This window comes from Salmo trutta, chromosome 4 (genome assembly GCF_901001165.1).
Source record: "Salmo trutta chromosome 4, fSalTru1.1, whole genome shotgun sequence".
NCBI lineage: Eukaryota > Metazoa > Chordata > Actinopteri > Salmoniformes > Salmonidae > Salmo > Salmo trutta.
This window is the reverse complement of record NC_042960.1, coordinates 44,743,721-44,758,036: the sequence shown is the minus strand read 5'-3', so window position 1 is coordinate 44,758,036 and position 14,316 is coordinate 44,743,721. Positions and strand designations below refer to the sequence as shown.

Sequence of the window (14,316 nt, the reverse complement as noted above, 5' to 3'; positions counted from 1 at the left end):
ATAATAGTGAAGACCTCAAAACTATGAAATAACACATGGAATCATGTAGTAATCAAAAAAGTTTTAAACAAATCAAATGTATTTTATATTTGAGATTCTTCAAAGTACCCACTCTTTGCCTTGATGACAGCTTTGCACACGCTTGGCATTCTCTCAACCAGCTTCATGAGGTAGTCACCTGGAATGCATTTCAATTAACAGGTGTGCCTTGCTAAAAGTTAATTTGTGGAATTCCTTTCCTTCTTAATGCTCTGGAGCCAATCAGTTGAGTTGTGACAAGGTAGGGGTGGTATACAGAAGATAACCTTATTTGGTAAAAGACCACATCCATATTATGGCAAGAACAGCTCAAATAAGCAAAGAGAAACGACAGTCCATCATTACTTTAAGGCATGGGTCAGTCAAGGTCAGTCAATCTGGAACATTTCAAGAACTTTGAAAGTTTCTTTAAGTGCAGTCGCAAAAACCATAAAGCGCTATGATGAAACTGGCTCTCATGAGGACAGCCACAGGAAAGGAGGACCCAGAGTTACCTCTGCTGCAGAGGATAAGTTAGAGGATAGAGTTAACTGCACCTCAGATTGCAGCCCAAATAAATGCTTCACAGAGTTCAAGTAACAAACACATCTCAACATCTGCGTGAATCAGGCCTTTGTGGTCAAATTGCTGCAAAGAAACCACTACTAAAGGACACCAATAAGAAGAGACTTGTTTGGGCCAAGAAACACGAGCAATGGACATTGGTGGAAATCTGTCCTTTGGTCTGATGAGTCCAAATGTGAGGTTTTTGGTTCCAACCGCTGCGTTTTAGTGAGACGCAGAGTAGGTGAACGGATTATCTCCGCATGTTTGGTTCCCACGTGATGCATGGAGGAGGTGTGATGGTATGGTGGTGATTTGCTGGTGACACTGACACTGTCTGCACACTTAACCAGCATGGCTACCACAGCATTCTGCAGCGATACACCATCTCATCTGGTTTGCGCTTAGTGGGACTATCATTTGTTTTTCAACAGGATAATGACCCAAAACACACCTCCAGGCTGTGTAAGGGCTATTTGACCAAGAAGGAGAGTCATGGAGGGCTGCATCAGATGACCTGGCCTCCACAATCACCCGACCTCAACCCAATTGAGATGGTTTGGGATGAGTTAGACTGCAGAATGAAGGAAAAGCAGCCAACAAGTGCTCAGCATATGTGGAAACTCCTTCAAGACTGTTGGAAAAGCATTCCTCATGAAGCTGGTTGAGAATGCCAAGAGTGTGCAAAGCTGTCATCAAGGCAAAGGGTGGCAACTTTGAAGAATCTAAAATATATTTTGATTTGTTTAATACTTTTTGGTTACTACATGTTTCCATGTGTTATTTAATAGTTTTGATGTCTTCACTATTATTCTGCCATGTAGAAAATAGTAAAAATAAAGAAAAAGCCTTGAATGAGTAAGTGTGTCCAAACTTTTGACTGGTACTGTATGTCTATATATATGCTAGGAGGATGATGATCACTCAGTCTCATACCCTCTTACTCTCATAAGGGGAAGAAATGGAATTCCTTCCATATCAGTCACCAACTAGCCCTCCATCCATTCAGGTCTTTCAGGTACTTTATGTGAAGACAGAGCTAAGGCCTTGGACCATAGAGGCCCATTTTAAGAACATTCCTTCACAGGTCAATGTTGACTGATTTTAGTGGAGATGTAGGTTGACTTGTTAGTTAAGTTGTTTTTGCCATCAGCTGCATTCATGATTGTTTGTCCACACTCCCACTCCTGAGACCTTTGTTGGAGAGGGGGGGATGTGATAAGGGCAAAAGACTAAGAAAAGGGGAGTGGAAATGTGACAAACAGGAGAGAAAACATTGAGTTACTACTTTAAAGAGATCAAACTCAGAAAGACAGAATATATGTGGTTTATTATACACACCTCTTGGGACACTCCACACACTCACAGAGCCTGCCTCTCACAAATCACAAATACTGTAGTCTTGGCTTGGGGACTGCACTTTAGAAAGCAGAAAGTCTTGAACTAGAACTACATTTTGGTGCATAAAACCCACATAATCCAGATTTGATGAGCTCTTTCAGTTTGAGAAAAGCAGATTCAGTGTTCAATACAAGTGACTTGACTCTGAACAGAGAATAAACCATATCCTTATTTTTTGATAAGGTACAAAAACAATTTATTTAAGACAAATTATGGAGGACGGAGTGTGGTCTAAACCATTGACAGATGAGGTTAGAACTTGCTGACCAGTGTGGAACTGTCTAATCTGCACAAGTTTGTCCCTGTCTGATTGGTTAGCTGAGTCCTGACTGTTTGTTGAGCGATTGGTCAGAGTAGATAGAAGTTGCCCCTAATCACAGATGCAGAGTCAGATAAGTTTTGTATCCTCCTGATGGAAAAGGTTAAGAATGGGGGTAGGGTGGTCTGACCCTAGATCAGTGGTTAGTCGTTCTGTTTCTTCTTCTTGGTGTCTGGCATGCCATTGTCGTTGGCCTGAGAGGAGAAGTGTTCGGACATGGCTGCCAGGGCTCGGTACCGATGGGATATTGTGTTCTTCACCTCCTTAGGTAGCTCAGCATAACTACAGGGACCAGAAAGAGAATGAGAGACGCAACAATCAATGAGCTGGCAATAATCACTTTCATTCGTTTCCTTCATACTGATGTTGTCAATAAATAAAATAGTAATCTACTGCCCCCCAGTGGTATAGTAGGAGAGTAATAAAGGAGTAATAAAGTGTGATACGTAAACACAGACTCCTGCGAGTAAAATAAAACTCCTGCTTACGTTTTGTCAAATCCGTCTGGCTGGAAACAGGGGTCCCATCCAAAGTCTCTGGGGCCTCTAGGCTCTACAATGTGCCCCTAAACAATTAGGGGGAAAAATACATGTTTATCAAAGCAAGCATGCAGAGTTAGTGTGGCTCAGTTGTAGAGCATGGTGCTTGCAACGCCAGGGTTGTGGGTTCGATTCCCATGGGGACCAGTACGAAGAATTACGACCAAGGAGCTAATCGTGGACTACAGGAAACAGGGGGGTGAGCACGCTGCACCATTGAGAACATCTTGACTGGCTGCATCACTGCTTGGTATGGCAACAGCACCACCCTCGATTGCTTGGTGCCACAATGGGTGTTGCGGACAGCCCAGTACATCACTGGGGCCGAGTTCCTTGCCATCCAGGACCTGCCATCAGGCAGTGAGAAAGGAAGGCCTGGAAAATTGTTTAAGACTCCAGCCATCCAAGCCATAGAGTGTTCTCTTTGCTTCCGCATGGCAAGCGGTACCGGAGCATAATAGTCTGACACCAACAGGCTCCTGAACAGCGTCTAGCCATAGCCCATCCAACTACCTCATCCCCATACTGTATTTATTTATTTATCTTGCTCCTTTGCACCCTAGTATCTCTACTTGCACATTCATCTTCTGCACATCTATCACTCCAGTGTTTAATTGCTATATTGTAATTACTTTGCCACCATGGCCTTTATTGCCTTACCTCCCTTATCCTACCTCATTTGCACACACTGTATATAGACTTTTTCTACTGTATTATTGACTGTATGTTTGTTTATTCCATGTGTAACTCTGTGTTGTTGTATGTGTCAAACTGCTTTGCTTTATCTTGGCCAGGTCGCAGTTGTAAATGAGAACTTGTTCTCAACTAGCCTACCAGGTTAAATAAAGGTGAAATAAAATACAAATTAAAAATAAGACTGCTGAAATTTGGTCAAAACTCTTTCATCTGTTGTAATGGCAAGGTATATTATGGGATTAATGTGGTATTTAGTTTTCCTGACACAAGAACAAGCCAGTTGATCAGAATACACCATGGAGTATTAGAAATGGCTGTCTGTCTAGACAGAAAAATACTTTGAAATCAGATTTTGCAGTAAAATAAATGACGTAGTTACTGCGTTTTGACTTTGTAGGGCAGTGTACATATTTTTTGTGCTACATGGATATTGATTACTGCATTGTTGGGTTTGGAGCTTGCAAGAAAGGCATTTTACTGTACCTGTGCACATTACATAAAAACTTTCCATTTGAAACTATATTCTGACCTCAGTTATCCCTCTGAAGAGTTGTACTGGCTCCTCTTTCCCTGGACAGAAGGCAAAGGTACACAGAGCCCAGGCTGACTTATCTTCAAACCCGGCCAACATCTTATACAGACCTGGATAGAGGGAGGGATGGTTACACAAACTCAAACCCAGGAGATTGGTGGCACCTTAATTGGGGAAGACTGGCTCGTGGTAATAGCTGGAGTGGAATGGCATCAAAAACATCACACACATGGTTTGATGCCATTCCATTAGCTCCGTTCCAGCCATTATTATGAGCCGTCCTCCCCTCAGAAGCCTCCACTGCACACTCAAACATTACAAGTAACTGTACTCATTCATTCACAGATGAATCATGATTTACCTTCAGGCCTAAGTTTATCCAGGAACCATTTTCTACACACACACACACACAAAAAAAAAGATCCATTTTCAATAAATGAATTGTTATATTAGAGAATCTGACCACAGGCTCTTCAGAGAGGTTATAGAGGCCTACTCACATGTAGGGTCCTGGTAGACCTCCCAATGCTCTGAAACAAAGACATGTGTCCTCCACTATGACTGGCCCATCAACCTGAGATAATAGACACGGACAAACCAGGTCAGATGAGCATTTCTACACGTATCTCTTATCCAGACCTCATTACAACAGTCCACAGAAAAGAACAGTCCACAATGACACACCTGTTTTGCTGCTTCCTTACACTTCTGTATAGAGATCTCGTCTGGTTCCCCCTGGTATTCAGGCACTGAGAAAGATGGACAGTAATTTAGTCCCACATGAAGACATAACAGAGATGTATTGATTAGGTATACATCTATCTCGTCATTCCACCGAGAAAGTTAACTCACAGTCAATCTTCTTGGACACTAGTTTGTAGGGAAACTTGTCCCCCAAGATCTGAATCACCTGGTTAGACAAAGGACAGCAGTATTTTATGATGGCATGAACTTGTGAGTTGGTCTGCAGTGTTATGTGTAAGGCAGGGACGGGCAACGGGCGGTCCGCCGCCCCCCACCGCCCCCCGCAGATCAATTCCACCCAACCCCCTCAAAATGATGATGATTATTTTTTATGAACCCAGCTGGGGTCTCATCTTACTGTTTAGAGTTAGCATAGTAGAATACACAAGCTGCAATAAAAACAACTTACTGTTTAGAGTTAGCATAGTAGAATACACAAGCTGCAATAAAAACATGGATTGTGTATCAGCAGTTTTTCTCTTATGTCAGTCACTCAATTAGCCCATGTCAGTGAACATTTTTTAGATTGGTAAGTTAGTCTCGCGTCCAGCTATTTAAACTTGAAGTAATCATGGTCGAATTACAGACTCATTGATTTTGTTAGTCACTTTCACTCAGATATCATATTAAAAACGGCAAACATTTATATCCACCCTATAGCAAAATGTGTACAATTGCAAGAAATTAGCTGTAAAACTGCACATTTGTCTCTTCGCCCAATGACGAAATGAGTACAATTGCAGGAAATGTAAATTTTGCTCGCAAGTTGGGGATGTGTGCCCCCCCACCAACAACATTTTGCGTAGGGCCCCCATAAGGCTAGGGCATGGATGTGGGTACGCAGACCCGCAATCCACTGCAGCCCCTACTGGTTCGATCCCAGGCTGTATCACAACCGGCCGTGATCGGGAGTCCCATAGGGCGGCGCACAATTGACCCAGCGCCCTCCGGGTTAGGGGAGGGTTTGGCCGGGGTAGGCCATCATTGTAAAATAAGAATATGTTCTTAACTGACTTTCCTAGTTAAATAAAATGAGGAGTTCTGATTTTTTGTGGCACCCACCCCCATCAAAGTTGCCCATCCCTGGTGTAAGGCTTGGATGCCACCTGCTGGTATGGTGCTTTACTGTTAAACAGGCAGGACGCCAATAACCCAGTTCATGTTATACAGTTAATGTGTACAACCCATTGACGTAGCCTCTAAAATGAGATGAATTATACATCAAAACATTTGATCTCAGCAGGTGTAATCTAAAACTTGGCCACCAGCACATTTACCCCTGTCAGACATTCCATTCTGTTAGGAGTCGGCTGGAGCCTCTAATAAACAGCTCACTTTGGAACGTTTCAATGTTCATTCCGGGACATTTCTACAGAGAATAACAATTGATCTGAAGCATTCCCCACCTCTTCTAGTTTCTTTGCGTTTCCAGTCACGAAGACAACGGATCTCCCCGCTGGAATAGCCATGCTGAAGCCTCTTGATGTCTGGAAGATAATCACGAACGGACCAGAACACGCCGCACCGCAAAGACATCCGGCACTGCATCAGCCAATGACAGGCCACTGCCAAGAATCCTAGCAAATCAGGGTAAGGCTAGGAACTCCGCCTATTCAGCGCTATCCAATCGGAATGTTGTTGTGTACAGCTGGAAATAATGTCCGGGTGAACAAACCATGTCGGGAAGACGGTAAGCTAAAAGAACGGCATATTTTGGACAAAATGACGATACAACAATTGCTATCCATGGACTGTAACTTAGTAAGTTAACAGTTATGATGTCCTGCAAGTGACTGAATCTTAGCTAACTTGTTTAAAGCTATTTGGAAGTTACCTTACGTGTTTGTTGAAGTAGCCTATAGAGACCAGGATACACCTTGCTACATAATGAAGATGAGTCTTCTAACTCGCACTACCGAGGAGTTCAGCTCCACTGAGTACTGGGAACACTTCTTCAAGAAGAGAGGAGAGAAGGCTTTTGACTGGTATGGAGACTACAACAAACTCTGTGGCATGCTGCTGAAATACATCAAACCTCGGGATAAGGTGAGAACCTAGGCTTACATCAAAGGCACCCTAACCATCTGTGGCACCACTTTTACTTCCTGAACCTGAAATCCATGTACAGGACATGTCTTCTATTTGTCTGTCACTTGTCTTGTCTCCCAGATCTTGGTGGGGGGTTGTGGTAACTCTGAGCTGAGTGAGCAGCTGTATGACGTCGGCTACAGACTCTGACCAACATTGACATCAGTGAGACATGGTGAATCACATGAACCAGAAGAATGCCAAGCTTCGCCCAGACCTGACCTTCCAGAAGGTGGATGCCACACAGACACCCTATGAGGACGGAAGCTACCTGGGAGGATGCTGGCTGAGGTGGGCTGAGGTGGGCTGAGGTGGGCTGAGGTGGGCTGAGGTGGGCTGGGGGTGTGAGGATGTGGAGTTGTTAGACAGGGATTATAACAGGGCTTTAACCAAAGCTAGCAGCCCTGCACATAGAGTTGCACTCCAGGAGTGTTGTCTGTTAGTAAAATGTGTCTGATAGTAACTGTCCAGTGAAAATCACACTTTAAAAGGTTAATATTCTGTTAACTCATACCCAAATAATGTTGTTGACTCGTCCTATACTCATATTTGTGGTCAAATTATACATTGTAGAAAAAAAACAGTTAAATATCCCCACCTCAAACTTGTATATCAAACAGACTGTTTCAAAATTGCTTGATATTTCCTCATAGAGTATGATGTCATACTGTTGAGGAGGATGAGCTGGCCAATCAGCGGTCTACTTGCGTTTCATATTTTTTTTAAACCGGTATACACCCATACCATTCCAACACAGAAAAGCTGCTTTTTAACATACTTAATAAAATAAAGTTGGAAGGAAAACTATTTAACTTGTATTGTAATTATAGGTCATATTTCATAGAAATCTGGAAACACTGGACAGTCACTTTAAAGCTCCAATCATTTTATACCATGGATGGTCAGTCCTTGCATCCATAGCTCTGTCTATGAATTTGAGAGTAGGTACTTATTCCTTAGCTTTTTAGCAAAACAGGAGTGGGGACAACACTTTATTATTTTAAGCTTTAAAGTTGAAGAGCGTTTTGAAAATGCTTGAAATGTAACTGTATGTGGGCTGGACTCTGAGGCTCCGTTGTCTGGATGATCCGTAGAACCTATGTCCATCCCGGAGATGTGCCAAGGGGAGGATGGCTCCCCCGTAAGGCTTCCTGCGGTGGCAGACCTGTCTGTGGTGAGAGAGTGCCAGGTGTACGCCATGCTGAGACAGAGGCTCAATATGGGCACAGACTCCACCTCTACCCCCTTGTTGACCCTCTGCCATGTCCCCACCGGGTGACCCCCGCTACACCCTTACCATACAGGACTGCCCGCTAGAGCCAAGATGCCCGTGCCAATCACTTTGCCATGTTCATAGGAGAGACATTGGACTTATCATACATGTCACACCAGTGGGAAAATCTCTAAATATATGGATATTACTATTTGTCTGCTCCTGGCTACAGTCTAAATCTGAATCCCAAATCACCCACTTGCCCCTCAGCACTCCATTTGCGCATTGACGTGCGCCTCTGCCATGCACGTGTCCCAAAACTGAGGGAGTGAAAAGGAACAATGGTGTAAGGCCTAATTTGACCCTCTGATAGCCACTTCCACTGAACCAGCACGCATGCAGGCTCTAGGGCGAAGTCCTATCCCGACACGTACCATGATATGTTTGGAGTTTGCGCAATTTAATACAAAAGAATAGACGCGTGCCTAACTATATAAAAAGTGCATTTGTTTGTTTGATTTCGAGGTTTGACACGTAACAAGTGAAATCCCTCCCAAATTAAATGTTTAACGGTTACTGGGGTTTATATCTTATTAAACAACATGGGGAATGTGTTAATTTGAATTTAATGCTTGTTTTATTATTTCAATGTGGAACATAATTGCCTCATTCATGTCACGACTGTGTCCCGAAGTTGAAGGGTTTACTGATCTCCTTGCCACTCTCTGCAAGTCATTTTGGAGTTTCGTCAGCAACACCTGACAATGGAGGGCTCGCCGAACGAGTTGGTAGGGGCGAGGGGGTTGTTTGGGATTCACAGTAAACCTTGTTCTTCCTGTGTCAATCCCCACACTGCCTCAGGGCAGAGAGTGTGATTGGCTTTATGGCTCAGCTGTGCTAGTGCTAACTAGCAGCTAGTGCTAACTTCAGGTGACTGGCTGTCATGGCGATGCATCTGTCCAATCAGAGCTCTCTCCCGTGGGGATGGAACTCGCCCCCCACTGGGACACCAGCCAATCAGCAGGTAGGGAATTTGTTATTATTCCATTTTTTTATCTTTATTTATTTCTCTATTGTCTCCCCCTTATTCCTTCAACAGTTTTCCCCCTTTCTCCATCCCTGGCCCCGTCCCTCTCCCTGTATATGTTCCGTTCCTGTCAGTGGGAGGTGAGCCAGGTTGGAGGGAGGTAGTGAGTCGTGGTAACAGTGTTCTGAGTGGTCAGTACTCTGTAGAGGACGTGAGAGGAGAGGACGGTCATCTCTACTGCAGACTAGTGTTCCTGCTGCCTCACTGACCCCACAACCACAGGTACTAACTCACTCACTCACACACACACACACACACACACACACACACACACACACACACACAGTGTTTTGATTACTTAATGCCTGAGTTCACTGGCTAATAGTCTTTTTACATTGACCAGCAGCCTCCTCTCAGAAGATGAGCAGAAGGAAAGCCCCCTGCCCCTCCCCCCGTGCCCTCTCAGACACCAGGTGGCACCCTGGCGGGGGATAAGGGTTTGGTCTGTTGTGCCCACCACAGGGTCATGGTGGCTGGCCTTGCCATGCTAGGGGTGAGCTCCAACCACAACAAAGGTAGGTGTGTCTGCAAGTCAATCGCTTCGTGCCTATCCACACACACCTGCCAAACACCAGTCTGTGTTTGACACTTTTTCTTGCCTGCAGGAATTTTTCACTTGACACTTCAGGTCTGATGAATCAGCAAAATATATTCTGTCTGTCATGTCTCCTCGAACCACCACCTCTGTCTGTCCCACCTTCCCTCTCTAGACGTCCTAGTGTCAGTGCTCCTGGTGGGGCTGGGTGGAGGAGGGCTGGAGCTGGACCCTGCGGTGCTGGACCTGAAGGTTGCATGAGGAGAGGAGGAGGAGAAGAGGGGAAGACCTTGTGAACAAGTATTATGATCTCATACTTTACTGTGTACAAAATGAAAACATGTACAGATGTAGTTTATGCTAACACTATCAATCAAGTAAAGAATGTTTTATTCTCAAACGTCTCTCTGGTGTTTATTGATGATGAACCCTGCAGTGATTTTCTCAGGGTTACAGTTGCTTTTGAAATTATTTTATTTTCTATCAGACTTGAACTATCTTATATGTTGCACAGATGCCCCACCTTCTGATTTTTAAACTGCAGTCCCTCACACACTCTCTCTCACTGCTGAAGAGTACAGCAGTGTTATTTACAGTATTTACAAACTTATGAAAAACATTTAACCTTCATTTAAGGTTAGGGTTAGGCATACGGTTAGTAGTGTGGTTAAGGTTAGGTTTAAAATCAGATTTTATGAAGATAAATTGTAGAAATGGGCGGGGTTTATGACTGACGACCCGTTAATGTTAGCTGCCTGTCAGATGAATCGAACTGTTTTCGAATTGTTGCTTAGAACCGAGTCGAACCAGAACTAAAGTCCACCTGAGGAAATGTTAACTTCACGATTCTCTCTTTGACTTTTAGGGACTGACTTTTCAAAACAATAGGCTATAAATAAACACGGTGTAACTTGCTGGACGGATGTTTGGGTCAGGCTTGGGTGCGCGGTGACTGGACCAGTGTTAGTTGCCAACTAATTGGACTGGAGTCACTACTTGACAGTAGGTTAAGTAATCAGCAAGACAAGGCAAAAATGACAACTAGCAAAACAAATAAAAATATCAATAATTGATAGATATTCAAACGTTATATTTGTGTTTTAGTGGCATGCGGACCGGGCAGGTGGCTAACGTTAATACACATCACTCAGCACTTGAAGTAGCTGTTACATTTAGCTAAGCTCCTTGCACTTTTTGTTGTCGGCTAACGTTAGCCATCAATCTTGAAACTATCCCAATAACATTAAAATGGTTCTCTTTGACTGTCTTCATCTTTTCTCAGTTTTACTGAACCATAGTGTTTGGATGGTGTTGTGTGTGCAGGTGGTTGAAAGTTGGATGGACAGCTCCGTCACCATGGGCAACCAGGGGATGGAGGAGCTCATCCCCTTGGTCAACAGGTTTCAGCACCATGGACCAGAGCTGCAACCTGGACTTGCCACATATAGCTGTAGTTGGCAGCCAGACTCTTGGAGAACTTTGTTGGCAGGTATAGTAGTCTGATATAATGATCAACAACACATCAGATAAACCATCCATAATGTTATTCAATAATCGGTTACTCAGATGCTGTCCGTTTTGAGTTTGGCAGAGATTCAGGAGGGCCTACAGCAGCACCTAGATCTTCTGCACAGATTCTGCCAGACCTGGGCCCTGACAGTAAATCTCAGTAAGACCAAAATAATGGTGTTCCTAAAAAGGTCCAGTCGCCAGGACCAAAAATACAAGTTCCATCTAGACACCATTGCCCTAGAGCACACAACAAACTATACATACCGTGGCCTAACTTCCACAAAGCTGTGAACGATCTGAGAGACAAGGCAAGAAGGGCATTGTATGCCATCAAAAGGAACATAAAATTTGACATACCAATTAGGATCTGACTAAAAATACTTGAATCAGTTACAGAACCCATTGCCCTTTATTGCTGTGAGGTCTGGGGGTTCGCTCACCAACCAAGAATTCACAAAATGGGACAAACACCAAATTGAGACTCAGCATGCAGAATTCTGCAAAAATATCCTCCATGTACAATGTAAAACACCAAATAATGCATGCAGAGCAGAATTAGGCCGATACCCGCTAATTATCAAAATCCAGAAAAGAGCCGTTAAATTCTACAACCACCTAAAAGGAAGCGATTCCCAAACCTTCCATAACAAAGCCATCACCTACAGAGAGATGAAGCTGGAGAAGAGTCCCCTAAGCAAGCTGGTTCTGGGACTCTCTTCACAAACACAAACAGACCCCACAGAGCTTCAGGACAGCAACACAATTAGACCCAACCAAATCATGAGAAAACAAAAAGATAATTACTTGACACATTGGAAAGAATTAACAAAAAAACAGCAAACTAGAATGCTATTTGGCCCTAAACAGAGAGTACACAGTGGCAGAATACCTGACCACTGTGACTGACCCAAACTTAAGGAAAGCTTTGACTATGTACAGACTCAGTGAGCATAGCCTTGCTAATGAGAAAGGCCGCCGTAGGCAGACCTGGCTCTCGAGAAGACAGGCTATGTGCACACTGCCCACAAAATGAGGTGGAAACTGAGCTGCACTTCCTAACCTCCTGCCAAATGTATGACCATATTAGAGACACATATTTCCCTCAGATTACACAGATCCACAAAGAATTCAAAACAAACACGATTTTGATAAACTCCCATATCTACTGGGTGAAATACCACAGTGTGCCATCACAGCAGCAATATTTGTGACCTGTTGCCACAAGAAAAGGGCAACGGGTGAAGAACAAACACCAATGTAAATACAACCCATATTTATGTTTATTTATTTTCCCTTTTCTACTCTAACCATTTGCACATAGTTACAACGCTGTGTATATACATAATACGGCATTTGTAATGTCTTTATTTATTTTTTAAACTTTTGTGAGTTTAATGTTTACTGTTCATTTTTATTGTTTATTTCACTTTGTATATTATCTACTTCACTTGCTTTGGCAATGTTAACATATGTTTCCCATGCCAATAAAGCCCCTTGAATTGAATTGAATGATTCATGGCTCCCAACAGTTGAGCTCTCCAAATGAATGCACATGGCAGACAGACAGCCTCTCCTATTCAGTGAGGGCTGGCATAGATTGTTTACTAAACCCTGTGCCAATGTAGCTGTGTTTGTGAATCAGAGCTTTCTCGGTAGTAGTCAGTCACCCACCAATAATGAGTTCAGTTATGCGACAATAGGCATGATGCTTAACAAGTGTTTTCAGAGCAAATATGCAGATATGAGAGAGAGGAGACTGAGACACACTTTCTCGCTCTCTCTTTCTCTCGCTCTCTTGTAGGGTTGGTATGGAAGACTGAAGTATGGATACCTGAAATGGCTTTGTGACAGTAGTGAGGATGGCTGTGTGACAGTGACCAGCACTTGGTTGATTATTAACCAGGAGCCCTGGTCAAAAGTATTGTACTAAATAGGGAATAGGGTGCCATTTGGGATGCAATCACTGATGCCTGAATCCAGCCCAGTTTCTCCAGCCCTGAGTGTCAGTCCCTGCTTCCTGCAGGCGTGTTGGATTACAGCTGGATTAAAAATGGTAGGATACTATAAAAGAAACTCTGAAGCAAGACAACAGGAAAATGGTGGCACCCTGAATTTGGAATAAAAGACTAGAAATAAGTGATTTCACCCATTATTTCTTTGTAGAGTTTATACTGTAGCCTGAGTGGGGGTGGCAGGTAGACTAGCAGTTAAGAGCGTTTGGCCAGTAACCGAAAGGTTGCAGGGCCTCTGCTAAATGACTAAAATGTAAATGTAATGTAAAATGAGTGTGGGGTCGTTTTGACATTGCGATATAGATGCATTGTATAGTTGCTTCAGCAGGGCTGTTAAACATGTTTCAGCTTCCAATGTTGTGTTTATACCCGCTCTTGTCTTTTAACACTAGAACCGCCTGGCCTTTCAGCATAAGTACCAGCTAGAGAATGTTGCCGGGCGTCACCTTTAGCATATGCATCAGATGCATATCAACCCACAAGGTGCACAAACATGCTTGATAAATACATGCTTGATAAATAGTTCATAAACTATAGTAAGGGATTAATTGCATGAAGAAATATTTATGGAAATATATCAATAAAAAAACAAGTTATTTGTTTAGATAGAGTCAAGGATATGTTTTGTATAATTCTACAAAGTCCTATAAAAAACATAGTTCTAAAGCCTAGTTGTATCTCTTACAATAAAAACAGTGCAATCCATTTGATCAACTTTACTTGTAGATACGATTAGTAATAGAGTTATAGTAAATAATAAAGACCAGTTACAGCTTCTGTTGACAAAGTAGAAACTAAAAATATAATAATAATATAACCAGCCAGGTGACAGGTGAAATGATTTGCAGTATTCCTAAACAAAAGCACCAGTGCATGAACAATAGTAAAGGATGAATTGCATAAAGAAATATTTATGTAAATATATTCATGACAAGATATAAAAAAAACAACATTTGTTGATTGCATCTTACACTGTTTTGTGCCCTTATACTCGTGCCTTTACACATGAATCAATCTCGTCTTCTCTTTATGCTTCGGGTCCACAGTCAGCACACA

The 14,316-nt window shown here is 43.0% G+C and overlaps 3 protein-coding genes across 3 annotated transcripts in view; 2 read left to right on the top strand and 1 right to left on the bottom strand.

Moving 5' to 3' along the window:
* Positions 1 to 1,893: 1,893 nt before the first annotated feature.
* itpa (inosine triphosphatase (nucleoside triphosphate pyrophosphatase)) lies at positions 1,894 to 6,353 on the bottom strand. Its single transcript, XM_029750920.1, has 8 exons — positions 6,220 to 6,353; positions 4,922 to 4,979; positions 4,754 to 4,818; positions 4,570 to 4,643; positions 4,431 to 4,462; positions 4,067 to 4,179; positions 2,791 to 2,867; positions 1,894 to 2,584 (listed from the first exon to the last, which is right to left on the bottom strand). The coding sequence occupies exons 1-8, from the start codon at positions 6,280 to 6,282 to the stop codon at positions 2,446 to 2,448; spliced, it is 621 nt and encodes a 206-aa protein (XP_029606780.1). The 5' UTR covers positions 6,283 to 6,353; the 3' UTR covers positions 1,894 to 2,445.
* A 119-nt stretch (positions 6,354 to 6,472) lies between these two features.
* LOC115192429 (eEF1A lysine and N-terminal methyltransferase-like) lies at positions 6,473 to 10,136 on the top strand. The gene is given in 8 exon segments (XM_029750921.1): positions 6,473 to 6,859; positions 6,983 to 7,043; positions 7,046 to 7,072; positions 7,075 to 7,192; positions 8,976 to 9,138; positions 9,276 to 9,423; positions 9,545 to 9,716; positions 9,912 to 10,136. Coding segments are annotated over 5 exon segments (405 nt in total). The 5' UTR covers positions 6,473 to 6,700; the 3' UTR covers positions 9,016 to 9,138; positions 9,276 to 9,423; positions 9,545 to 9,716; positions 9,912 to 10,136.
* The window catches only part of LOC115193030 (dynamin-2), a 46,953-nt gene continuing 41,735 nt past the window's right edge, over positions 9,099 to 14,316 (top strand). Inside the window, 5 exon segments of the mRNA XM_075074278.1 lie at positions 9,099 to 9,138; positions 9,214 to 9,281; positions 9,608 to 9,716; positions 9,912 to 9,988; positions 11,060 to 11,225. Of these exon segments, the coding sequence (XP_074930379.1) occupies positions 9,099 to 9,138; positions 9,214 to 9,281; positions 9,608 to 9,716; positions 9,912 to 9,988; positions 11,060 to 11,225 (460 nt within the window).